Source organism: Peromyscus californicus, unplaced genomic scaffold (genome assembly GCF_007827085.1).
Source record: "Peromyscus californicus insignis strain IS unplaced genomic scaffold, ASM782708v3 Scaffold_4__1_contigs__length_199733344, whole genome shotgun sequence".
NCBI classification, from domain to species: domain Eukaryota; kingdom Metazoa; phylum Chordata; class Mammalia; order Rodentia; family Cricetidae; genus Peromyscus; species Peromyscus californicus.
In genome coordinates, this window is record NW_026294562.1 from 69,450,369 (window position 1) to 69,477,991 (window position 27,623).

Sequence of the window (27,623 nt, forward strand, 5' to 3'; positions counted from 1 at the left end):
CTAATCCTGTGGCCTGGAATGGGAGGGAAGGTGGCGGGAGGAGAGCTGGGTAGTGCTGGGGTGGGGTGATGCGAAGCCTGTAGCTTCTGCGCTGGTGCCATTGGGAGCTGGTCGTGTGAAAGGTTCTAATTCCCTGCTGTAGAGGGACCACATGGTAAGGTGGAGCCCCTGGAGGGGGGTAGGCAGTGACAGAGAGAAAAATGTCTCGGCAGCATCTTGTATGTCAACCTCCAGCCAGCAGAAGCACTGCAGCTGTGCCTGCCAAAGTACATGGAGCAGAAGCCAGTGCCATTATAGGCCAGCCGGCCGGCAGGCAGACAGACAGACAGACAGACCAACCGACCCACGGTTGGTTATACAGCAATGTAAGATAATAAATGGTTCTGGTGGCATTATGAAAAACATTTGAGTAAGAAAGCAGACACATGTGAGAAATATAAACATACTTATCACAATGTGAACTCTCTGAACCAATAAATGCCCTGAAATACTACATGGGCTGAAAATTATAATTTAGAAAATAAAAACATATCAGACTGGGACAGACTATTCTTATGAGTAGGTGGACTACATTGCTAAGTGAACATCCTCACTACAGTTTGGGTAGGGTTGATTCTCTAAAGTACAGGGGTGGGCATGTGGGAGAGAGAGAGACGTACACACATGCACGGCTACACACATACAATCTCCCTGCTTGTCCACCTACACTCACACCTCACAGGTGGTAGGTCTAGGGCCCTGACAATTCTGTTTTTGTTTTCTTTTTTGTGACAGGGTTTCTCTGGGTAGCTGTGGCTATTCTGGAACTCACTCTGTAGATCAGACTGGCCTTGAACTCACAGAGATCCACCTGCCTCTACTTCCCTGAGTGCTAGATTAAAAGTGTGTGCTCCCGGGCAGTGGTGGTGCATGCCTTTAATCCCAGCACTCGGGAGGCAGAGGCAGGCGGATCTCCATGAGTTCGAGGCCAGCCTGGGCTACAGAGTGAGTTCCAGGAAAGGTGCAAAGCTACACAGAGAAACCCTGTCTCAAAAAACCAAAAAAAAAAAAAAAGTGTATGCCACCACTGCCCAGCCCCTGACAATTTTTAAGGTGTTCTGTTTTGGTTTTTTTTTTTTTAGATGAAGCCTTGCAGTTCTCTTGTGGCTGATCCCAGGCTCCTGAACTCAAGAGATCCTTGTGTCTCAGCATCTGAAGCCACTGGGACCACAGGCATGTGCTACTAGCAAATGGTTTAAATCTACCATTAAAAGCGTCTTATGTTCAACTAGTCCACATACTGTTCTGCTATCTCCCACCTCAATTATTGCATGAGCTTCCTAATTAGCTCTGTCTGTTGCCTACAGCCTTGCCTTCCCACAGCCTCATCTCAGGCAGCCACAGCAGCCCTCACAAACCATACAGATCCTGCCTGTCCCGGCTTAACAACCTCCTTTCCTTCCCCTGACAGCTTTCCAGTAAAAGCTGGTGTTGTCTGGATAAGCCACAGCCACACCGTCACCTCTTACTGCCTTGTCAACCTCACCAATACTCTCCACTGTCCACTCCTCTCCTCTGAGTTCCTCCAGGTGCTTTCCCATCTGACACTGCGCTGGCTCAGAAAGTCGCCTTCAGTATCCCACACTTGCTTCAGGTCTCCCATAAGCTCTCTCCTCAGTGAAGGCTCCTTACTCCCGTCCCAGAACCCCAGCTTATCTTATGTTTTCCTCCTTTGAACTGACTGTGCTTTTTACTTACATGCTTCATTTATCTATTTTTTTTTTTTTTTTGCAACATCGAAAATTTCTATCTGACCCCAGAGCCACACCTCTGGCATTTAGAACAGTGTTCAGTGTGTCATGGAATTCATTAATATATGACGATGGAATGGATAAAAACCACGATAGGGTACCAAGTATCACAGTAAGGGGGAGCAACAGTAAGAAAAAGCAAGGGAGCTTTTCAGTTGATTTAGAATGTCACACTGGCGGGATGGGGGAAGAGAGTGATGACAATACTTGTCCACAGGAAGGACAAGAAACACACAGAGAAAGGCAAGGTCTAGTCAGAAGACAGGAACTCCCTACACCAGAGCAAGTTCATGCTCAGAAATGAGAGCTAATAAGGCAGATGTGGGCAAACTGCACCACACACACATACACACACACACACACACACACACACACACACACACACACACACACACACACAGTTTCAAAAGGAAACTACCTTCACAGAGGACCATGTGATATGATTAAATAACACTCAGGGAGTAGACTCCAAGGATCATGAGGACCTTCGTCCTCCACACAAAGACCTGCTTGTGCGACAAATGAGAGAGTAACAAGAAAGCCAACCTTCAGGGCAGAAAGGAGAGACAGACAGCAAGAAGACTCTTCCTACTGGAAAATGTCTGGGCAGTGCAGGGCCTGGGCATGTCTGCAAACCTGACAGAAAATGGAGTGGAATACCCTGGTCCCGAGAAGGGCAGCCGAGGAAGAACCCACAAAACTCAGTAACTACTTCCAAAAACTACAGGGAAAGCCCAAGCCAAAACCTACTCCAGTGTGATGAAGACCACCTGGTGATGGACCAGAGCCAAACTGCCAAAACGAGAGGACATGGCCAAGTCCACCAGCCCAGTGAGCACTAGATAACCATTCTAGTAAGGAAGGCATTTGCTAGTCTTCCTGTTAACTGGAGGCAGAGGCACGAGTTGGCAAATGAGGTTGGGATTACTACAGTCCAAGCCTGCCACCTAGCGTTCAGGCAGTGTGCGTGACTTTTCCAAGGGATAAAACTTTACCAAGGCCCTTTTGGAACCAGGGTCTGCAGGAGATGCCACCAGCTCAGGCTGGCAGGCCATCATCCAAGACTGTTCTCTGGCCTGACAGCAGCCATATTTCCAGGGCCAAGGTGAATTGTGCAGGCACTACATCGGGCTGGAGGCTGGTGTATACGGCTGCTGTCTCTAAATGAAGCCCAAGCACTTGGCAAAAGGAAAGAAAAGAAAGGGGAAGGAAAGGAAAGGAAAGGAAAGGGAAAAGGAAGGGGAGGGGGAGGGGAGAGGGAGGGGAAAGGGGAAGGGAAGGGAAGGAAAGGATGGAGGGGAGGAGAGAAGGGAGAGGAAGGAAAGAAGGAAAGGAAAGGAAGAAAGAGGAGAAGGAAGGAAAGAAGGAAGGAAAGAAGGAAGGAAGGAAGGAAGGAAGGAAGGGAGGAAGGAAGGGAGGGAGAGAGGGAGAGAGGGAGGGAAGGAGGCCAAGAGGTAGCAGAGGAACAAAGCCAGGACAGCTCTGGCCAAGCACAAGCCAAACAAGTAGAGGGTTCTATTTTTCTCTTCCTCCATAAAAATACCTAAAAAACAATTTAAAGTGGATAGAATGGCTCAATAGGTAAGAAAGCATTTGCCATAAAAGCATCGGACCTGAGTTCAGATCCCCAGGACTACATTAAAAAGCTGGCCTGTAACCCCAGCACCGAGGTGGGGAGAGACAGGAGGATCATTGGGACTTGCTGGTGAGCCAGCCTAGCAGGCAGCCACAGACAGAGGGCAAGCCAGGCCCAGTGAAAGAACTTGTCTCAGTGGAATAGGGGCAGAGGACGAAAGAGCAGAACATGCAACATACTCCTCTGGCCTCCATGGGTATATATATCTGCACATACATGCATCCACCACACACACTCACATGTGCACATACACACACATACATACACACATACACACACACACAATGCATTTTATATTACATATGTATGCATTTAGAAGGAAGTCACCTGTGGGAGCCCGTTCTCGGTTCCTCGTGGCTTTACCCAGCAGGTCCGCATAGAGGATGATTAGACCATGGGCCTGAGTGCAGGTGTCTGGGATGGTCTGCACTTGGCTGTGCTGGGGGAGGAGGTCTTTTGCTCCACCCCTTGGCGTCTCTATAAAAACCCTGGGGCAGAGACAGTCAGGGCCCGTTGGAATAGGTTTCAGGCCCTCTCGAGGCTATCCTTTATTTTCTATCTGTTTCTCTCTGCGATATTCTCCGCAATAAATCCTTCTATCTAATATTTCCTGCTGCTCGCACTCAAGAAAACTCTGGGGAACTGTGGGGGTGGTTGGGTAAACGCCCCACAGAATGGCGCCATGAACAGGGACTAAAGAAAAAAAAGGGGGACTAAAAAAAGGGGGAGCCGGGCGGTGGTGGCGCACGCCTTTAATCCCAGCACTCGGGAGGCAGAGCCAGGCGGATCTCTGTGAGTTCGAGGCCAGCCTGGTCTCCAAAGCGAGTTCCAGGAAAGGCGCAAAGCTACACAGAGAAACCCTGTCTCGAAAAACCAAAAAAAAAAAAATAAATAAAATAAAAAAAAAATAAAAAAAGGGGGAACTAAAGACAAAGTAATAGGAACTAAAGACAAAGTAATAGGGACTAAAGATAAAGGAAAGTAATAGTTTTATTAGAGTTTTTGGCGAAAGTGCTGAGTTCAGCCCTGCCAGTGGATAAGGTATGCCGGTGTTATGGAAAATATATATTTTATATATATATTGAGAGGCAGGGGTTTTATCCTCGAGAGAAAAGGAAAGCGGACTGGAAGGATGTCCGATGCTGCAGCGAAATTCTCTTCTGTCAAAATTTTCTATCTTCTATCCCTTTCTCAATTTCTATCTGAAAAATAAGGTATAGGGTAGTAACATAGGGTAGGAAAAACTTAGAAGTGTAAGATTGTGTAGGAAAAAATAAGTAAGGCAACTAGACAGAAAAACTCCCCAATTTTCTAACTTTGGGGGCTCTGAATGCAAACTGGGAGAAATAAATCTTTCTTTGGGCTTTACGGGTAATAAAACTCTTCTCTGAGCTTATGGGGAAGAAAAAGTTTCCTCTGGAAGCTTTTTGACCTGGGGACAGCTGAAATGCTAAGTCCAAGCAGCAGGAGAAAGTGATTTCTCCCTGAGACAAAAATGGGGGTGTAAAAAGCCAAAAAGTTTAAAGTTGGGAAGTTTTGGGAAAAGTTGGTCTTTCTCCTGGGGAGGAAAAATCTTTTAAACTATAAAGCTTTTCTTGGAAAACTTGGGGAAAAATCTCTCTAAAAAACAATCTTTCTCAAACTAAAAGCTCTCAAACTTAAAAACTAAAGCCTTTAACTTTCTCTCTCAGAAGGACAAAAATTAGAATCACCTGAAGATATTAGTATGGGGACCACCTGTGATTAGCTCAAAGGGAAAACAAACCTCTTAAGACAGCAAAACCTCTCCAAGTTCTTTCAAGCTTTAAAAATCCTCCCTGCAATGCAGGAGGCAGGGACAAGTTTCTAAAAACCTCTCTTCTAAGCTCTGTCTCTTCAAGCAAGTAAAAGACAGTGGGTCAGAGTACCCTGAGGGAAATGTTTGGGAGAGTGTGGGTAAAGGGCAACAGAGCCCAAAAGGGCAGGAATCTACCTGAGAAAAGCAAAAAAGCCAAGCTTTTCAGTTACAGCTGAGCTGAGGCATCAAGGGTTTTATTTGAGCATTTCAGAATGAAAAGGTGCTCCTAACTGTCCTACACAAAGATCCCCTGAAGCATTGCAAACTCTGTTAGCATTGTATCCTCACTTCTGACCAAATACCCAGAGGCGACTGGCCAGCGTCTCTGAGTTGGAGTGCATTTCGGGTATACTAGGGTTCCTGCAGTTGTAAACTTCCAGGAGCACAGAGCTGAGGCAGGAAGGTGCAGGACCCAGGGGAAGGTTGCCAATGAACAAAGCTAAAGCCAGTGGGAACAAGCACAGTTGCCCGCTTTCCTACAAGTCCCGGTTGATAGGTCCACAGCTGAAAAAAAGAAATCTGAGAAAAGCTTTCCTATCAGAGTAAGGACCTTTCTGGGAAAACAGTAAAGCTGAACTGGGTCTGAAGCAGTTGTGCTGCTGAGTCAGAATGCTGTCTGGGGGAAAGAGCCCAGTCAGGGCAGGACAGAACTATCCAGGAGTAAAGTTTTCTTTTCTGTCAGAGAAAGCATCTTTTTGAGAAAAGCTTTGTTTCAACTGACTCCCTGAGATGAGGGAGTATAGCCCTAAGGGGTGATTGCCTCTGGCATAAGCTCTGTCCTTGAGCACCCAGACAAGCAAACACAACCCACTGGGGGACTGGGCCGGGTGAAGGCCTGATAAGGCAAAACACCTGTCCTAATGGGAATTTAGAGATGGCAAAAACATCCCTTGTTAGATTTTCCGTCTGTACGCAAACCACACAGACCTGGAAAACAAACGGACAAAAAGCCCCTACCTTCAGAAGCAAAAAAGCTGTCACTATAGTGTCAGAAACTGTTTCTGGGGTAGAAGGGATAAACTGAGACCAAACTGGGAACTGTCAGGGAGAAAGACTCTGAAGAAACAGAAGGGACAGATTCCTCCCCAGAAAATGCATGACCTGAAAAAGCTGCTAGAATTTGAGGCAGATTCGGGGGGAGGAAAAAAAAAAGCCCCTACTTTCAAAGGCAGCTAGCAGAGGAACAGAGCCACAAACAGATAGCTGAAGCTCTGCATCTGGGGAAGGAAGGAACAAGCAAAATGAGAATAAAATCAGTGGGAGAAAATCTCTGAAGGAGCTATGGAAAAGCTCTGTTGTAAATGTTTTTCACTGACTGGCTAAGACAAACACAAGCCCCAAGGAAAGTTGCTATCAGAAATTGCCCACCTCAATGCGCGCTAATGAGGCAGGTGCGGTTCTGATTTGGGGGTCAGTGTCAAATGAAGGAGAGACACCTGTTGAAGCCAGCTAAGAGACCAGAAACCTCCCAATGTCCCATAATTGAAAATGTAAAATGCTTGTTCAAATCTCCCATTGCAAAAGCAAAAAACTTTGTTCAAACCTCCCGGGAAAGAATTTGTAAGAAGTCTGGTAAAAGAACCAGTTGACTCTCAGCCCCAAAAAGAACTATGGGAAATGACTGATAAAAGGGAAATGATATAAAGGACTGATATAAGGTACTGATACTATTATGGACTGATATAAGGGAAATGCATTCTGGGAAAGGTAGTTTTTCCGCTAAAGATGGCGACATTGCCCTGAAACACTTTTGTCAGCTCGAAAATACGTTCATGGTAAACTTAAAATACAGCTTTTAAAAGAATAAGGAGGAAAATCATCTAAGAGTTTAAGTGTCAGTTCCAATGAAAAATTGAAAGGATACGGAACTAGGTGCTTCGCGGTTTGGGGCTCCATTGGTAAAATGCCTTATTTACCCTAATAGCTGTGCAAAGTTTTTGCGGCAGTTGGATGACAAAAAGCTACCTTTAAGAGCAAACAAGCCACTTTAAAATCCATAAGAAAGCAAGGGAAAGCAGTTTATACACTGAACGTTGTCTTAGATATGAAGAAACTTATGTGAAATTGAAAATTATTTACCTCTTGAACAAACAGCCTGCAATGAGTGATTCTTTTGCAAATCTAACTAAGGGGATAAGAAACAGGCATTCAAAAAGAAATGACTGCTTTATAGATGGGAAACAAACTTCAGAAAATCTAGCTGTCTTACAAAAGAGTTGCTTCACCTGAAAGTTCCTTATAAGAAATCAATGCTAAATATCACAGCTGCTAATATATCAGGAGTTAAAGCTAATGAAGTGAAAATACTAAGTACAGTTTGGAGCTGTGCGGCTTTTGGCTTTACTAGCTCCTTTAGAAAAATACTTTATATCACCTAATAGCTGTGCAGTATTTGGTGAAGAGCTTTACAGCAGCTAAATACGGTAATTTCACCCTCAGCGTGAAGTGAAGTTTTTTGGTAGAACAAACCAAAAGTACTGCTGTAATAGAAACATTTGTCTGAATTGAAGCACTTAGGGGAGCTATTATGAATTTGGGTGAATGGACAGCCTCTAGTTAAAAACCGTTTACCGCTGACAGTACATCTCTGCTGGTTCAGAAAGGCCGAGAGAACTCGGCAACTTTGGGTTGTGACTTTGTCCCGAGAATGTTACAGTCCCCTAGCAACAACTATCACAATTCTATAACAACACTCACTAAATCCCAGTGCTTTATAACAAAGCTGACTATAAATTCTAAACTTTAGAAATGATGTACGTACTTCCTGTCTAGTTAAGAGAATTTTTCTAATAGAGATAGTGATAATTAAGAGTAAGAAGTAGAAAAAGATGAAAATAAGATATGTGAGTTTGTAGAAATTATTCTCTTGTTAGATCTCTGTGTTAAGAAATCTTTGGGTGTTTGCTAAGTTAAATATATGCTAATGGTAGCCCTATATAAGTTTGTAAAATAGATCTATAGAGTTCCTTTAAGAATATAAGCTTGCAAAAAATATCTAAGGCAGTCTTAAGACATGTAGTAATAAGCCTGTAAGAAGTAAAGATACTAGTTGTAAATGAAAGTTTAATTAAGAAGATAAGAAGTATATAAGAAGTAATAAGAAATATATTTGCTAAAGTCGTTCTATAGTTTCCTTAAGGAGTATAAATAAGTAGATGTTGATACGTTATATGTGAGTTTGTACAATGTAAATGTTGAATGTGAGTCTAAATGCTTTGCAAGGCAAAAAATGTTAAGAGTGAGTCTATTTTTAATGTATATGGTGAAAAAACCTGAGATACAGAGTTAGTGTCCTAGCAGACTGCAAAGTAGGCAGTCTGAATGGTTTCAAAAGTTCCAGAAGCCGCTAAGAAGCTAAGAAGCTAAGAATGGCGGACGCCAGAACCAGCACAAGGCATCCGCAGCTGAGATCCATGGAAAATCGATGCAACACAGAAAAACCTGAGCTAACATCAAAAATGGTGTGGTTTAGAATACTACTGTACCTAAAAAGGTCTCTGGCTTGAGAATAAAAGTTCAGAGACGCTTGTTTGAACGAAAATTGTTAACTGCAAAAAATTTGGGTTGAAAAACGTCTATTCATATTCAAAAGAGAAATGCCATCTTTATCATCCTCTACTCCCATATTGGGAGGTGTAACAGCTATGGAGATTGCTGTAAGCCATTAATAGTTATTTTTTTATATATTAAGAAAGGGGGACCTGTGGGAGCCCGTTCTCGGGTTCCTCGTGGCTTTACCCAGCAGGTCCGCATAGAGGATGATTAGACCACGGGCCTGAGTGCAGGTGTCTGAGATGGTCTGCACTTGGCTGTGCTGGGGGAGGAGGTCTTTTGCTCCACCCCTTGGCGTCTCTATAAAAACCCTGGGGCAGAGACAGTCGGGGCCCGTTGGAATAGGTTCCAGGCCCTCTCGAGGCTATCCTTTATTTTCTATCTGTTTCTCTCTGCGATATTCTCCGCAATAAATCCTTCTATCTAATATTTCCTGCTGCTCGCACTCAAGAAAACTCTGGGGAACTGTGGGGGTGGTTGGGTAAACGCCCCACAGTCACCTTAATAGTAGAATGTATCACATGATTACAGAACATCTTAGGAACTGTGATAGCTAATTTTTTTGTCAATTTGACATAAGCTAAAGTCATTTGGGAAGAAGGTATTATTTGGGAGAAAATGCCCCACCAGCTTGGCCTGTGGGCAAAACTATGGGGCATTTTCTTGACTAATGATTGCTATGGGAGAGCACAGAGACCAGCCCTGGGAAGGTGGTCCTGGGAGTGTAAGAAAGCAAGCTAAGTAAACCATGGGGGAGCAAGCCAGTAAGCAGCACTCCTCCATGACCTCTGCATCAGCTCCTGCCTCCAGGTTCCTTCAGTGATGTAGTGAGGTGTGGAACTGTAAGCTGAAATCAACCCTTCCCTCGCCAAGTTACTTCTGGTCACAGTGTTTGTTGCAGTACAAACCTAACTGAAGCAGAGATTCAGGATCCAAAATGATTTTCATATGGCAACTCTGGAAACGCTATCTTTTGTTTGGACACAGAGAAATGCTTCTCAAATATCAGGATTGTACCACTTAGGTAATAACTCAAGAGTGGAGTAGAGGGAGCACGGCATAGAAGAGGAGAGAAGGGGGCAGCGGTATGACATGAGATCAGAAAAGTTACCAAGTGCACCATCACCATCCAGGCTGCCCCCATCTCCCCACATCAGCACACTGCCCTGGAGGAAAGAGCAGACGAGTGGCTGACTGAACATTCTGGATCCCGACTGCATCGCTGCCAGCCTGCTGCCTGTCAGTTTCTGCAGTTCTATGTCCCGGGGCCCCAGAGAAAGGTAGGAGGAGGTCCCCGGGCTCCTCTGGGATAAACCCCACACCCACAGTGAAGGCTAAGCAAGACTCACACTTGCAATCTCTCTGACATTCCTAAGTCACAGAAAGAAGTGACTTTATTTGGCAATGGGCTAAGTGGCCAAGGGGAGTCAAGGCAAAGGTGACACACAGGAAGACAAGGAAAGCCAACTCCAGGACCCACTCCCCACGGCACTTATTCTCGTGAAAGCCACAGCTCTGCAAGGGCCTGTGGCCAGACAGCAGTGGTCTATCTAGGAGCTGGGACAGAGTGCTGCATGAGGCAAAAATCTTACCCATCTCCCATTACCCCAAACAGTGTGCGTGTGTGTGTGTGTGTGTGTGTGTGTGTGTGTGTGTGTGTGTGTACGCACATGTGCATGGGGGTGGGGGTGGGGTGAGACAGAAAAGAATAAGCCACCAGTGGGAAATCCCCAGCGCAGTGCTGGATTGCGAGGTGTCTGAATGAGGATTTGAGGTAAGGTTGCTGGTGGGGCAGGTAGGCTGGCAAGGTCTGCAGCCTTTACATAGAGGAGGGAGTATGGAGGAAGGAGCTTCATCTAGGATTCATATTCTGGGAAGGATCTGGCCAAATAAGATAATGCTAGGAAAACTATAAAGAGCAAGGCCCTGATGTAAGGACAAGCCTAGCTCCTCCGAGGCTGAAGTGGAGGCCGTTTTGTGTAGAGAGAGTTATAAAGGGGACAACAGTGTCACAGGAGAGTAGAGCAGCTGGCTGGCGTGGACAAAAAGTGCTTTGCTTCACCTTGTGTCCATAAACAAAACGGGGTTGGGGATTTAGCTCAGTGGTAGAGCACTTGCCTAGCAAGCACAAGGTCCTGGGTTCAGTTTCAGCTCCAAAAAAAGGGAACAAAACAGCCTGACAAGAACCATGGCTCACATCATCCAAGTATGGTTTGTTTTGTTTTTTTCTGCCTCTACATCTCAGACATAGGTGATATACACTAGCATACTTCAGGAGTCACAGAAGCTCTCAGAGTTCATTTCCAAGTTAACCACTAATGCTCATTTACCAAAAATTCATGAACTCATTCTTTAAGTTCAGAGGAGCCAGGGTAACCATCCTGCAGTGAAGAAAGCAGGTGCAAGGTGAGCAGCTGTGTCTGCACCTACGTGTAAATAACACCGTAATTGTGCATCTTAGGATCTTCCTCTTCAATGGAGAACCGAAGCCACTGCTCCTGTGGTCCTTGACGTTTCTCTTTCTTCTCCAGATCCCAGTACAGTTCGATGCTGTGATGAGTCACTTTGCCCACGACAGGAGGATGCGGCTTTGAGGATGGCACAATTTCTGAAAGGATAAATATGGGATTTCAGGACCCTATTTCCAGAAGGGAGAGAGAGTTGGTAGGTCATAGCTGCCTGGTGACCCAACAGTTTCCCACACACTGAACACTCAAATAAAGGTGACACCTGAGAAGCCAAAGGGCTACAAAACTCAGCAGGCACATGAGCGCCCCGACAGTCCTGAAGGTGTGCACTGTTTCACTGATATTATAATTCACGTGACCCTTCCAGAAAGTGGGTTACTGTGGCACAGCAATTGGCTGACTCTTTAAGAATGAATGAAACTGGGTAGCCCCAGCCGCTGGGCAGCAGGCAAGTCTCCTGCAGCCAAGCCATAGCTCCACCACCACCACCACCACCACCACCACCAGAGGCATCAGAGCCCACCCCCTCCTAGGCACAGCCCCCACCTGCACCTATTGGAAGAAGAGTGGCATCAGAACCTACCCCTACCCCCCTACCCTGAGGCACAGGCTCCACCTGCACTGACTGGAGAAAGAGGTTAGTGGCTGGTCTCCCGGCTGGGCAGCCCAGCTCTCTAGGCCCTAGGTCTCAGGGCACATTCTGCGCCCCTCCCCCACCCATCCCAGCCCCAAACCGCTGTACCACCATCCCCAGCAGCATCAGAGCCCCCACCCCCGACAGACTCAACTTACACTGATTGGAGTAAGAGCACTCCCCCTACCATGCATAGATACCACCCGCACTAATTGGAGGAAGAGCACCCCAGAGGCAAAGCACCATGAGCACCATGGAAGAACCAACACCTGTATCTATTAATTAGCCCAAACCCAGATGGGTAGACAGTAGTATAAGAATACATTCAACATAAAGAGCAACATGGCACCACCAGAACCTAGTGGTTCTACAACAGCCAGACCTGAACACCCCAATGCAGATGAAGCAGAGGAAAACGAACTTAAAAATAACTTTATGAAGATGATAGAGGCCCTTAAAAAGGAAATGAAAAATACCCTTAAAGAAATGGAGGAAAAGACAAACAAAAAATTGGAAGAAATCAATAAATCCCTCAAAAAAAAAAAAGAAAGCCAAGAAAAAAAAACCATCAAACAGGTGAAGGAAACAGTTCAAGACTTAAAAATTGATATAGAGGCAATAAAGAAAACACAAACAAAGGAATTCTGAGAATGGAAAATCTGAGTAAACAAACAGGCACTACAGATGCAAGCACAACCAACAGAATACAAAAGATGGAAGAGAGAATCTCAGGCATTGAAGACAGGATAGAGGAAATAGATTCATCAGTCAAAGAAAATGTCAAACCCAACAAATTCTTAACACAAAATATCCAGGAAATCTGGGACACCACGAAAAGACCAAACCTAAGAATAATAGGGGTAGAAGGAGAATTCCAGCTCAAAGTCACAGAAAATATATTCAACAAAATCATAGAAGAAAACTTTCCCAATCTTAAGAAAGACATGCCTATGAAGGTACAAGAAGCTTACAGAACACCAAATAGACTGGACCAAAAAAAAAAAAAAGTCTCCTCACCACATAATAATCAAAACACTAAACATACAGAATAAAGAAAGAATAATAAGAGCTGCAAAAGACAAAGGCCAAGTAACATGAAAAGGCAGACCTATCAGAATTACATCCGATTTCTCAATGGAGACTCTAAAAGCCAGAAGGTCCTGGACAGACGTTTTGCAGACACTAAGAGACCACAGATGCAAATCCAGACTACCCAGCAAAGCTTTCAATCACCATCAATGGAGAAAACAAGATATTCTGTGACAAAACTAGATTTAAACAATACCTAACAACAAATCCAGCCCTATAGAAAGTACTAGAAGGAAAACTCTAACCCAAGGAAATTAGCTACAACCACAAAAACACAGGCAATAGATAATCTCACACCAGCAAATCCCAAAGAAGGGAAACACATACACACTAACAACAACACCACCACCAAAAATTAACAGGAATTAACAATCACTGGGCATTAATATCCATTAACATCAATGGATTCAATTCACCTGTAAAAAGATAAAGGCTAACAGAATGGGTACAAAAACAGGATCCATCCTTCTGCTGCATACAAGAAACACACCTTAACTTCAAAGACAGACACTACCTCAGAGTAACAGGTTAGGAAAAGATTTTCAAATCAAATGGACCTAAGAAACAAGCTGGTGTAGGTATCCTAATATCTAACAAAATAGACTTCAAATTAAAATTAATCAAAAGAGATGGAGAGGGACATTTCATATTCATCACAGGAAAAATCCATGAAGATGAAGTCTCAATTCTGAACATATATACCCCAAATACATTTGTAAGAGAAATATTACTTAAGCTTAAATCACATATCAAATCCCACACACTAATAGTGGGAGACTTCAACACCCTACTCTCACCAATGGACAGGTCTGCCAGACAGGAACTTAACAGAGAAATAAGGGAATTAATAGATGTTATGACTCAAATGGACTTAATAGACATCTATAGAACATTCCACCCAAACACAAAAGAATGTATCTTCTCAGCATCCCATGGAACCTTCTCTAAAATTGACCACATACTTCGTCACAAAGAAAATCTCAACAGATACCAAAAAAAAAAAAAAAATGGAATAACTCCCTGTATCTTTTTTTTTTTTTAAAAAGGACCAGCCTTATTTTATTTTTTTAGATTTATTTATTTATTATGTATACAATGTTCTGCCTGCATGTATGTCTGCAGGCCAGAAGAGGGCACCAGATCTCATTACAGATGGTTGTGAGCCACCATGTGGTTGCTAGGAACTGAACTCAGGACCTCTGGAAGAGCAGTCAGTGCTCTTAACCTCTGAGCCATCTCTCCAGCCCCATTCCCTGTATCTTATTGGATCACCATGACTTAAATTTAGAATTCAACAACAACACAAATTACAGAAAGCCTACAATCTCATGGGAACTGAACAACACTCAACTGAACCACCACTGGGTCAAGGAAGAAATAAAGAAATTAAAGACTTCCTAGAATTCAATGAAAATGATTGCACAAGATACTCAAACTTATGGGACACTATGAAAGCAGCACTAAGAGAAAAGTTCATAGCACTAAGTGTCCACATAAAGAATTTGAAGAAATCTCACACTAGTGACTTAACAGCACACCTGAAAGCTCTAGAACAAAAAGAAGCAAATTCACCCAGGAGAAATAGATGCCAGGAAATAATCAAATTGAGAGCTGAAATCAATAAAATAGAAACAAAGAGAGCAATACAAAGAATCAATGAAACAAAGAGTTGGTTCTTTGAAAAAAAAATCAACAAGATAGACAAACCCCTATCCAATCTAACCAAAAGGCAAAGAGAGAATATCCAAATTAACAAAATCAGAAATGAAAAGGAGGACATAACAATAGACACTGAGGAAATCCAGAGAATCATTAGGTCATACTTCAAAAACCTGTACTCCACAAAATTGGAAAATCTAAAAGAAGTGGACAATTCTCTGGATAGGTACCACTTATCAAAATTAAATCAAGACCAGATAAACAACTTAAATAGACCTATAACCCCCAAGGAAATAGAAGCAGTCATTAAAGGTCTCCCAATCAAAAAAAGCCCAGGGCCAGATGGTTTTAGCACAGAATTCTACCAGAATTTCAAAGAAGAACTAATACTAATATTCCACAAATGTTCCACACAATAGAAACAGAAGGAACATTGCCAAACTCTTTTTATGAGGCTACAGTCACCCTAATACCCAAACCACACAAAGATGCAACAAAGAAAGAGAATTACAGACCAATCTCCCTCATGAACATTGATACAAAAATACTCAATAAAATATTGGCAAACCGAATCCAAGAACACATCAAGGGGAATCCGTGGCTGATATGTAAAATTAAATTGATTATAAAATAAAAATGTTTATTTAAAATTAAAAAAGAAAGAAAATCATCAACCACTATCAAGTAGGCTTCATCACAGAGATACAGGGATGGTTTAACATACAAAAATCTGTCAATGTAATCCATCATATGAACAAAATGAAAGAAAAAAAGCACACGATCATTAGATGCTGAAAAAGAAGCCTTCTACAAAATCTAACACCCCTCCATAATAAAGGTCCTGGAGAGATCAGGAATACAAGGAACATACCTAGACATAATAAAGGCAATTTACAGCAAGCCCACAGTCAACATCAAATTAAATGGAAAGAAACTCAAAGCAATTCCACTAAAATCAGGAACAAGACAAGGCGTCCACTCTCCCCATATTTATTCAATACAGTACTTGAAGTTCTAGCTAGAGCGATAAGACAACAAATGGAGATCAAGGGGATAGAAATTGGAAAGGAAGAAATCAAACTTTCACTATTTGTAGATGATATGATAGTATACATAGTGACCCCAAAAATTCTACCAGGTAACTCTTACAACTGATAAACACCTTCAGCAACGTGGTGGGATACAAGATTAACTCAAAAAATTCAGTAGTCCTCCTATATACAAATGATAACTGGGCTGAGAAAGAAATCAGGGAAACATCATCCTTTACAATAGTCACAAATAACATAAAATATCTTGGGGTAACTCTAGCCAAACAAATGAAAGACCTGTATGATAAGAACTTTAAGTCTTTGAAGAAAGAAATTGAAGATGATATCAGAAAATGGAAAGATCTCCCATGCTCTTGGATAGGTAGGATCACATAGTAAAAATGGCAATCTTACCAAAAGCAATCTACAGATTCAATGCAATCCCCATCAAAATCCCAACACAATTATACACAGACCTCAAAAGACCAATACCCAACTTCATATAGGAAAAAAAAAAAAAAACAGAATAGCCAAAACAATCCTTTACAATAAAGGAACCTCTGGAGGCATCACCATCCCTGACTTCATGCTCTACTATAGAGCTATAGTAATAAAAACAGCTTGGTGTTGACATAAAAACAGACATGTGGACCAATGGAATCGAATTGAAGACTCTGACATTCATCCACACATCTATGAACTCCTGATTTTTTTTTGTTTTTGGTTTTGGTTTTTCGAGACAGGATTTCTCTGTGTAGTTTGTGCCTTTCCTGGAACTCGCTCTGTAGACCAGGCTGACCTCGAACTCACAGACATCCACCTGCCTCTGCCTCCTGAGTGCTGGGATTAAAGGCTTGCGCCACCACCGCCCAGCTGAACCCTTGATTTTTGACAAAGAAGCCAAAATGTACAGTGGAGAAAAGAAAGCATCTTTAACAAATGGTGTTGGCATAACTGAATGTTGACATGCAGAAGAATGCAAATAGATTCATATCTATTGCCATGCACAAAACTCAAGTCCAAGTGAAAAGACCTCAATATAAATCCAGTTACGCTGAACCTAATAGAAGAGAAAGTGGGAAGTGGCCTTGAATGCATTGGTACAGGAGACCACTTCCTAAATATAACACCAGTAGCACAGACACTGAGAGCAACAATTAATAAATGAGACCTCCTGAAACTGAGAAGCTTCTGTAAGACAAATACATGTACATGCTTGGCCCAGAACACCACCACTTGTCAAGCTAACCTAACCATCAATGGCATTATCCATTGTCTTTTGCTTTCACACTAAACTTAGCAAGATGCACCACCTTTGTGACCAGCCTAAGAAACACATGTCCTGTGCCTGCCTTTTTTGTGCCCCACTTCTAGCTCACCCTTCAAGTAGAGACCCCAGTCTCAGGCTGTTAACCCCATACAGCCCCATCAACTATCCTTGTCGTGACCCCAATGTCTAATCAGGGAGCCTAAGACCACTGCCAATTCCACCCATCCCACCAGCAAAGGTTAGCAGCATCCACTCAGAAGAGAGAAATGTGCTTCACAGACACTACAAAGTCCAGACAGAAACTGAGTAGTTGGCATGAATAGAAGTCCTGGGCAAGGGGAAGTGGTAGTTAAGGTTTCTACAAGAGAAATAGTAGGTGATATAAAACTATTGTTTTGCTTTGTTTCTCAGGCAACCTGGAAGAATGTGACAAGTTGTTTAGTCCTCACAGTATTATGCCAAGGCTGTGTGTGCTTTCCCCATGGTGAGAACAGTGGTGTCAGCCAGGCATAGTGGCACATTACCTGTAACCTCAGCACTCAAGTGGAGGATCATGAGTTTCAACTCAGCCTGGAATACATACAGTACAGAACCTGTTCCCCAAACCGCCACGGAAGAAAAAAAATAGGACTGGAAAGATGGCTCAGTGAAGAGTGTTTACTGCTCTTCCAGAGGAGTCCAGCTCTGTTCTTGGCACTCATGTCAGGTGATTCACAAAGACCTGTAACAGCAGCTCCAGGAGATCTGACACCCTCTTCTGGCCCCTGATGGCACCTGCACTGCACAAACCACATACAGACACACATACATATACACAATTAAAAATACATACACACCAACCAGGAGTTTCCATCCTAATATACTGACATGCATTTATTCTCTTTCTCTCTCTCTCTCTCTCTCTCTCTCTCTCTCTCTCTCTCTCTCTCTCTCTCTCTCATGCTCACACATTTTAGGTGCTTGTATTAGGACTGTAAAACATTACAGTGGCCAATGTGAAGTATCGCTGGGACAGAGAGCCATGATTAGAGCCTTGGTAAGCACTGACAGAAACAGCAAGCCATGGGCCCAGCAACAGCAACAAGCTTCTTTGATGGTTTGCACCAGGAACTATTGTAAGCAGTTGATGCCTGCAATTCACTTAACTTTTGCCAAATTTATTTATATGATGTAAATATTTTTATTATCTTTATTATAAGCAATCTAACTTCTGTGGCACCACACACAAGTGCCATACATTCACATGGATACACACATACACATAATTAAATATCATAAATATAAATAATGAAGTAATTTACCAACTGAACTACATCCTTAGGCCATGATACTCTATTTTTATAGAGAAAACTTGGTGTAAGTACCAGATCTTTGCAAAGGTGATTTTGTTTCACATGTGATAACCAGACTTGATCCTAAAATGTTGTCTCACAAATGTAGGCTTAAAGTTGAACTTTTCTAAAGTTTTCAGACAAAGATAAAAAGAGACGTACTCAATTCTTCATGATTCCTTTATATAACTGGTAGGATTATCCAACTTTTCTTAAAAGTCTCTAAAAAGTGAAAAGATGGAAAAATCAACTGCAAGCCCCTCCAAAGGACAATCGTAACGGATGTATGCTACGCACCATAAAAGCTTTCTGTAATAAAATCCTCCAGAAAACATGACAAATAAAACAATTTTATACCCCTGGAGCCATTTGCCAAGTGATAAATAGTGAATATGAAATCGTGACAGTTCCATTCACTGTCACCATTCAGTCCCTGTGAGCACTCAGAAAAGCCCACAAGGCATCACTCCAAGGCCATGAGAAGCTGGTGATAAAAGCCGTTACTTACAAACCACAGGCCCCAGTGCAGAAAAGGATGGCTCATGCAAACCTCGCTACAGCTTTAGGCCTTCACTTCCTGAGGTTTTAAAGGGATTGTTAGAGTGTCCTGAACAGAAATGTGCCAATTTCAGGGGAGAAGATAAATAAATGAGTGACTACCAGGCCGCAAAGCATTCTTATGACAATCTGCTGGCCACAATTCAAAGCTACGGTGAGATTAGGGTGTTTGAACTCTGAAATTAGTATCTATGATTAGGACCACAAAAAATAGATTATAAAGATGAAAAACAAGTTAGTCCATTTTTCATGTGAATAAAGCAGATATATCACCATAAAGCATATATACACCATAAAGCAGATATATCACTTAACTCGTCTCTGGAAAACACACCTGACTATACACTAGAATCAGGTTTCATCAGCAGGGGACATCTGTGACCGGGCCTCCAGGGGCAGATGGTCCATCAGGATGACAGTATACTGAGGGAAGGTTACATGAACAGGCAGACAATTCCTCATGGCTTTGGCATGTACCTATAGCAACTGTCAACCAGAACATATTCAAAATCAGCATGCCACGGGGGTCACCAGCATTTCCACAGGTTGGATTTTTTTTAACTTTTTATTAGATTTATTCATTTTATGTGTGAGCATTTTGCCTGTATGTATGTACACGTGTGCGTGGTAACTGTGGAAGTCAGAAAAAGGCATAGGATCCCCTAGAACTGAAGTTACAGATGATCATCAACCACACCATTTGGGTGGTTGATATTGAACCCAGGTCCTCTGCAAGTGCAACAAATGCTCTTAACCACTGAGCCATCTCTCCAGTCCCCAAGGTTAGATCTTAAAAATATCCAAAGTGGCCTGATGGTGGTGGCACATGCCTTTAATCCCTGTACTCAGGAGGCAGAGGCAGGCAGATCTCAGTGAGTTCAAGGCCAGTCTAGTCACAGAGAGAGTTCCAGGACAGCCAGAGCTGTTACACAGAAAAACCTTGTCTGGAAAAACCAAGTGTAAGAGTGTGTGTGTGTGTGTGTGTGTGTGTGTGTGTGTGTGTGTGTGTGTCAAAAATGTTCGCAGGAGTACTTATTAAAGGATGAAAATGTAACTCAGATATCAAAAACAGTCATGTGGTGAAGATGGTTTCAACTTTCCATTAAAAATAAGACAGCTAAATTAAGTTTGATTCACCAAGTCTGCCACTGGACTTTATAAAGTGAAGTTCTGTAAGGTCTGAACACATGAACTATATGCAAGGAGATAGTGGAGAAGCGTTTCTGCTGGTATAGAGGATCTGCAGGCAGAGTGCACACACCATGGACCTGATGCTTTGCAATATGTCTAATCTGCACTTTCATCTCCATGCACTCTTAGCTTAAAAAAAAGGGGGGGTGGTTCTACATACCCCTAGCAATTCTGGAACTCACTATATAGATCAGGCAAGCCTTGAATTCACAGAGATCCATTTGCCTCCCAAGTGCTGGAATTAAAGGTGTACACCACTACACCAGTGCCCTTGGCTTCTAACATTGCTTCCTCTGCGGGCCCTGCACAGCTTTTCCTCACCAGGAACATGGACATGAATAAAGATACTGCCTCTGTCTTACTTTTCTGCTGCTGTGGTAAAACACCATGACCAGGTTATAGAAAGACTGATGTATTTGAGCTTACGGCGCAAAAGGGATAAGAGTCCATCATGGACAAGAAGTGTGGCAACAGGCCACAGGCATGGCAGCCAGAACAAGAAGCTGAGAGAGCTCACATCCTCAACTACAAGCATGAAACTGGCAGAGAAAATGCAAAATGGTGTGAGGCTTTAATCTCAAAGCCTTCTTCCAGAGACACACTTCCTCCAGCAAGGCTGAGCTCCTACATTTCCCCAAACAGTGCCACCAAATGTAGACCATGTGTTCAAATGCCTGAGGCAATGGGGGGACATTTTCGTTCAATGTTCCACAGCCTCCCTCTCAGACTTCATGTAAAGAAAAAATAAGAAACAAAAATATTGAAAATTTACTAAAGTTTACATTGAAAAACTAAATAACAAAAACATTTGTTGTTTGTTTTTGCTCTTTGGGGGGGCCTGCCACCCAGCTCCCAAATAAATCATACACAGAGACTTATTCTTAATTATAAATGCCCAGCCATAGCTTGGCCAGATCTTCTTAAATTAAATTATCCCCATCTACCTTTTGCCTCTGGGCTTTTACCATTCTCTTACTCTTACTCTGTGGCTGGCTGAGTGGCTGGCCCCTGGAGTCCTCCTCCTTCTCTGGCTACTTTCTTTTCTCCTCCCAGATTTCTCCTTCTATATAGTCTCTCTGCCTGCCAGCCCCGCCTATCCCTTCTCCTGCCTTGCTATTGGCCATTCAGTTCTTTATTAGACCATCAGGTGTTTTAGACAGGCAAAGTAACACAGCTTCATAGAGTTAAACAAATGCAACATAAACAAAAGTAACACACCTTAATATTCTACAACAGACATTGAAAAGTTACTAAAGTTTACAAAGGATTTCACAGACCTACTTGGTGAATGTTTTTGCTACACAGAAGCTCTACTTGAAATTCCATATGAGTAACAGGTCATAGGCAAAGTCAGAAATTGAGCTTTCAAAGCATTTCTTTTCTCTATTGATGCTCAGACTGACTCTAAGCATGGAGTCATGCAGGGCACTCCATCACAGTGTCTGACCTGCTGGGGACTTGGCAATCTTGATTCACCTGGAGCTGGAGTACCAGGATCAAAGAGGGAACACAGCTCATTCAAGGCTACACACCTGGTGTGTAGGGAGTGGAGCTTCCAAGCCAGGTCCCTAATTCCAAAGTCTGTGTTCCTTCCCAGATTGACCACTTTCCTGTGAGATGAACAATGGATGACTCTGGTAAAGTCATCTCTGAAATTAGATGTGAAGAGTCAAATTGTCACATACATTCCTTTGACACAGTGTGTCACTGAAGTTTAACTCACACTGAGAAATGGTCTTGCTCCTAGCAACAGGAAAATGTCTCAATGTGTAAGGCTTGTTTGCGTAAATCCTTAGGGAAGGTGCAACTGAGGACCTTGCCAAGAGTTCCACACAAGAGGGGTGACAGTAAAATGTAACTGTCCTTCTTGACATTCAACACAGTTGACACAGCACAATCCAAACAGCATGTTTCACACAGGGTGAACTTGCTAAACTGGAACTTCCCAACAGCAAGGAGGAGGAAGGCAAGGGTTAGACCATGCCCAACTGTGTGAACTGGGAGATCTCTTGGGAAAGCAACTTAGGGCTGCTCAGGATTCCTGTTCTCATAAGCTCACAATCCCATTGCCGGTGAGAACCCCAACATGTGCAAAAGGGGTCACAGCAGCTTTGAGGGATGGGACTGAAAACTACCTAAGTGGCCAGCATGAGTTATGAACGGTCTGTATACTCAAATACTATGTAGCCATTAAGATAAAGTTACAATTCATTCATTCTAAAGATAACTGGGAGGTTGAGTTGCTAAGAGTTATAAAACAATATTTACAAAATGATACAGTGTACATAAAGTTGGGTTTTAACATCTATAAGGGTTGGAGAGATGGCTCAGTAGGTAAATGTGCTTGCTGCCAAGCCTGATGAGGAGTTTGATTCCCAAGACCCAAGTGCTGGGGGAGGGAATGACTTCTAAAAGTCTCCACATGTGTCATGGCATGTGTGTATGCACACGCACACAAAATAAATGTAATTTTAACCATTAAAATGGAATCTCTAGCAGGGAAAGGAAACCAAAGGAATATAACACAGGAAAAGTGATTTAATTGGTATGCACATGCACACAAAATAAATGTAATTTTAACCATTAAAATGGAATCTCTATCAGGGAAAGAAACCAAAGGAATATAACACAGGAAAAGTGATTTAATTGGCAACACTATTCTTTAAACTACATGCCACTCATGTGGCAGCATGCGAACACTTTATGTACTTGGTGTGATTTACTTACAGAAAAACAAGGTCCTAGGTGCACTGAGGAGTCGATACCCTCGCTCTGCCTTATGCACATGCCCTAGATGGGTACACCAGCAAACCAGACTCCCAGAGTCTCAAGCGTTCTTGTCAAGGTCAGACTCAGAAACCCAGGAGGGCTGCCTGTCTTGGGTGTCCCTGTATTTTAGCGACACTTCTATCCAGGTGGAAGCCAGGCCCTGGAGGACAGTACACAAGGATCGTTCACTCTCCCCCCCATTCAGTGCATGCCTGATTTCAGCTCATCTGATAGGAGATTCTGTTTTACATGTGCTTACAGTTAATCTAACCATGAGAGATGAGCAGAGTTTGAACATACAATGAGAAACACCACATTTTATCCTATGGCTGTCAGACCTCATCACATGTAGATTGTGTGTTTATAATTCATCAGTAGTTATGAAAAATACACAGAATAACTTCCAATATGCACAGAGATCCAAGCATGATGGCACAGGCCTGTAATCCCAGCACTCAGGAAGCAGAAGCATTGCTTTGAGTTTGATGCTAGCCTTAACTATGTGCTGAATGTCAGGACATAGTTAAATGCAGACACTCCCAATTCCTCTATCATGAGAGTTCAAAAACTTAAGTGAGCCTATCAGGCAGTTCATGTGAGTCATTTCCCAAGAGATGACAATGGTCTCCTTAACTCTGGGGCTAGTCAAGTGTCTTCAAAGGTACCTGTTACAAACTCTTAATCTATTGAGTAACAGAAATCAGTCACACAATGGGAACCTCTATAATCCACACAAATAAAATGGAGTAGTGTATACTGACCCAAAAATCTTGAAAACTGCCCAGTTTTGCAGTACAGTAACTGTGATTGCATTAGCAGCCACTGTCCGGAATTGCCTTCACTGCTGTTTTCCTTCTGTGCCCCCCATCCCAAATTCTCTGTCCTTTTGCTTTCTTAAAAAAAAAAAAAAAAAATAAGCTGGGCGGTGGTGGCGCACGCCTTTAATCCCAGCACTCGGGAGGCAGAGCCAGGCGGATATCTGAGTTCGAGGCCAGCCTGGGCTACCAAGTGAGTTCCAGGAAAAGGCGCAAAGCTACACAGAGAAACCCTGTCTCGAAAAACCAAAAAAAAAAAAAAAAAAAAAAAGCTGGGTAGTGTAGCATGAATTGTTAGAAGGTCTTATTAATAAAAAAAATAAACCTGGGAGCCAGGTATTGGGGTGAACGCTGAATGATCAGAGAGACACAACACGCCACAGCCACCTCACCTTGCCAATTCCTCAGCTGATCCTGTTTCCTCAGACGGGAAGCCTCTGAGTCCTCATCCAAATGGATCTCAGCTGAACTGCTGCTAAAAGCCTAAAAGCTTAACCAGACTCTAGTTCCTGATCATCACACCTTATACACCTTTCTGCTTCCTGCCATCACTTCCTGGGATTAAAGGTGTGAGTCACTATGCCTGGCGGTTTCCAGTGTGGCTTTGAACTCAGAGAGATCCAATGGATCTCTGCCTTCGGAATGCTAGGATTAAAGGTGTGTGTGCCACCATTTTCTGGCCTCTATATCTAGTGGCTGTTCTGTTCTCTGACCCCGGATAAGTATATTAGGGTGCACCATATATTGGGGAACACAATAGTGTGGTGCATCCCAGCACTTGGGAGGCAGAGGTAGGTGGATCTGAGTTCAAGGCTGGCCTGGTCTACAGAGCAAGTTCCAGGACAGCCAGGGCTACTCAGGGAAACCCCATCTTGAAAAACAAAACTAGTGGGGAGAGCATCCGTGTGCTGCAGCACATGGATGGAGGCCAGAACGACTTCCATCTTGCTGAAGCAGTCTCTCTCTTGTTTCTGTGGCTTCAGTCCAGGGTAGCTGCCCTGAGAGCTTCTGGCCAAGTCTCCTGTCTAGGCCTCCCATCCTGACATAGGCATGCTGGGATTACAGATGCACACCACTGCTTCTGGCTTTTTACATGGGTTCTGAGGACGGAACTCAGATTGTGGCAAGCACTTTTGTCAGCTGAGCCCTTTCTCCGGTCCTCAGTTTCTTTTTCAATGTCACTGTGTGGTGGGCCTCTGCTGACTACAGTCAGCTCCAGCACTCACGGAGTCAGTGGTCCTCAGGAGACACAAACCTTAAGGAGCCCTCTGCCTGTCAAAAGCTTACCACACTGTGGTCACTGAAGTGAGAGGGAAAGACTAGGGTGTCGGTGGACATGTGAGTCCACCCCTCAGAGAGAACATGAAGAACATCCTAACACGGATGAGGACCATTCCTCCATTTCTGCTGCCAGTGACGTGCTCTGAAAACTTATCCAATGAAGATGAAACCTAAAAGCAAATCCCATCATTGTACCAGCAACAGAATGGTCTGGCCAATAGAAAGTTCTCTGGAGAAAGGTTCAGCCATCATCATCATCACCACCACCACCACCACCATCATCATCAGGCTGGATTAACATCAACCTCTAAAGGCACTAGAAACTCTACAACAGTGATTCTCAACCTTCCTAATGCTGCGATCCTTTAATACAGTTCCTCATATTGTGGTGACCCCAACCACAAAATTATTTTCATAACTGTAATTTTGTTCCTGTTGTGAATCACAACGTAAATATCTGACATGTGGAATACCTGATATGCCACCCCCAAAGGGGTCAAGACCCATAGACTGAGAACTGCCTTTGTGTCGACCTGTATCATTTCCCTGCCTCATACAAATGGGCAGTCTAACCACCCCTGCTTCCTACAGCTTGCTACAACCATTTGCAATCAAAACAAAAGGACAGACAGAAAGGTTGGGTGACATTACTTACACATAAGAACAAATTCTATGCCTATATGATGACCCTTCCCCTCCCCCCAGCACACTCATTCTAAGCAGGTTATGGGGTATATGCAGAAAAATAAACAACCTTTCACAGCCAATATAGAAAGAACCAAGATCATAAATTAGGCATTAATTATCAACAGTGGCCATTGTTCTTTGCATCTATCAGAACAATGTCCTGTATAAGAAACCCCTTGCTCCTACTGGGGCAATGTTGTCATATTTATCTGCTGCTTGGTTCCAGGCAAGTCTTCCACAGCCAAGATTCATGTCCACACCCTTTGTGGCAGGCAGTAACTAAACCTGCTCTGCAAACAGAACTCAAAGGCAGCCACTAGATCATTCCAGAAAGCCTCCCCGCCTATGTATAAAGCCGTTGGAAAACAGATTTACTTCCCTTCTCTGCACGGGTTACAAGTGTACAGCTTTGCTCTCAGATTGGGTATGAATAAATCTTTTTTAATCTTCCCACCAGGTATTGCTTCCCTTTCCCACCCACTCCAACCTCCATCCTCAACCCCTTCTCCTGATTCTCTCAGTTAACAGCCTCTCCTCTCCGTCTAAACGTTCTTAAAATGCGTAGAACGCTTCTACTTGGAATGATCTTGGAATTTTGTTTACACAGCACTCTCTGCAGTATGGAATCGCACGTCCCTCTCAAAGCTCAAATGGCAGAGAATCTTCCGAATGTAAGCTGGCATGTGTGGCAGTGAGGTACAACCTCGCTCAACTAGGATCGTCACTGCTGCCAGGCAGTGAGTGGAGTTCTAGAAAGCATGCTTCGTTGTCTTACCTTTTAAAAACAAAAACAGATATTCAGAATTAGAAACTTTAAAAATACTTCCTTCTTATTTAGCACTTTTACCCAAAAAATGGCAATACTTTTATCATCTTTTCTGATATAAAAACAACCCCTATTCATTGTTGAGAAAAGAAAAACCAAGCAATTTAGTTTGTTTCATCTTGGTTTTTGAGACAGGGTCTTGCTATGTGGCACAGATTGATCTTGAACTTGCAATCCTCCTGCCTCTGCCTCCTGAGTGTTAGGTTTACAGGCATGAAATTATGAAGAGAAATAAGAATTTGATCACACCTGCTCACATGCCCACCCAGGGATGACCACCAGCAATAACTTGGGGGAAAAACCATTCAAAGAGTTATTAGTATGGACAACATTTCACAAAGAGGTAATACTTTGCAACTTGTCTTTTTAATTTAATGGACTATAAATGTATACTTTATATAATGGGCTATGTGACTTCAACTCAACCTTTAAAAATAAACTCTCCATACAGTAATTTGTTATAGACAAAACTTCAGCCAAAGTTGTGCATTTCACTTTGCATAGCCATACAACTATGGTGCCGAATATTTTATGGCAAAGACCTGGAAGCACAGCTAAGCTTTGGCATAGGGTTTTCATTTGGTTACATATTGCCACCTGTATGCAAAGATCTCTGTCTGTGTAAGCAAATAGGTACAGTACTAGTCTTCTGCTACCAGGTATAAGAGCTAGCGATGTATCCACATAAGAGCATAAGAACAGGTAGCCAAGAATGACCAGTGTGTTCTCAGTGGTGTAACCAATGGCAAGGTGTTCATCCTTCTGTAAACAACCACTCATCCATGCTCCTGTAAGCAACTCTGATGAACTTCACTGGGTGTTGTGAGTGACTGTCCTCTGAGCCAAGCAACCACTCTCTTGGAATATTTGGTGGTGCCCCTTGCCAAAAGATCATCATAGCTGGGCTTGTTGAGTGCTTACACCCCACACTGGAGGGGCCGAAAGGGTCATGAGTGTGCAGCTGCCCCCTACCTCCTCCTCCTGTATTCAATGCTGCCTTAATTGTACATGGCCTCGAGGAAGGGCTAGAGCAAACAGATGGAGGGGAGAGACTCAAAGGGAGTCTATCTAGACAGCTACAGGAAAGCCCTCATCCCTGCTGGGTAAAAGCTTTCCAGGTTTGGCTTTTTAGGGTGAGGAACACAGACACCCCTGTAAGTAACCCTTCACCTATGTTCTGTAAGGAAGCTTAATAAACT

At 43.2% G+C, this 27,623-nt stretch overlaps 1 protein-coding gene across 4 annotated transcripts in view; it reads right to left on the minus strand.

The window, feature by feature from the left end:
• Nucleotides 1–27,623, minus strand: part of Fank1 (fibronectin type III and ankyrin repeat domains 1) — a 113,176-nt gene that overhangs the window by 25,123 nt on the left and 60,430 nt on the right. For all 4 annotated transcript variants that reach the window (XM_052711874.1, XM_052711873.1, XM_052711872.1 and 1 more), the window contains exon 2: nucleotides 11,246–11,423. In XM_052711874.1, coding sequence (XP_052567834.1) covers nucleotides 11,246–11,423 — 178 coding nt within the window. The remainder of the gene's footprint in view (nucleotides 1–11,245; nucleotides 11,424–27,623) is intronic.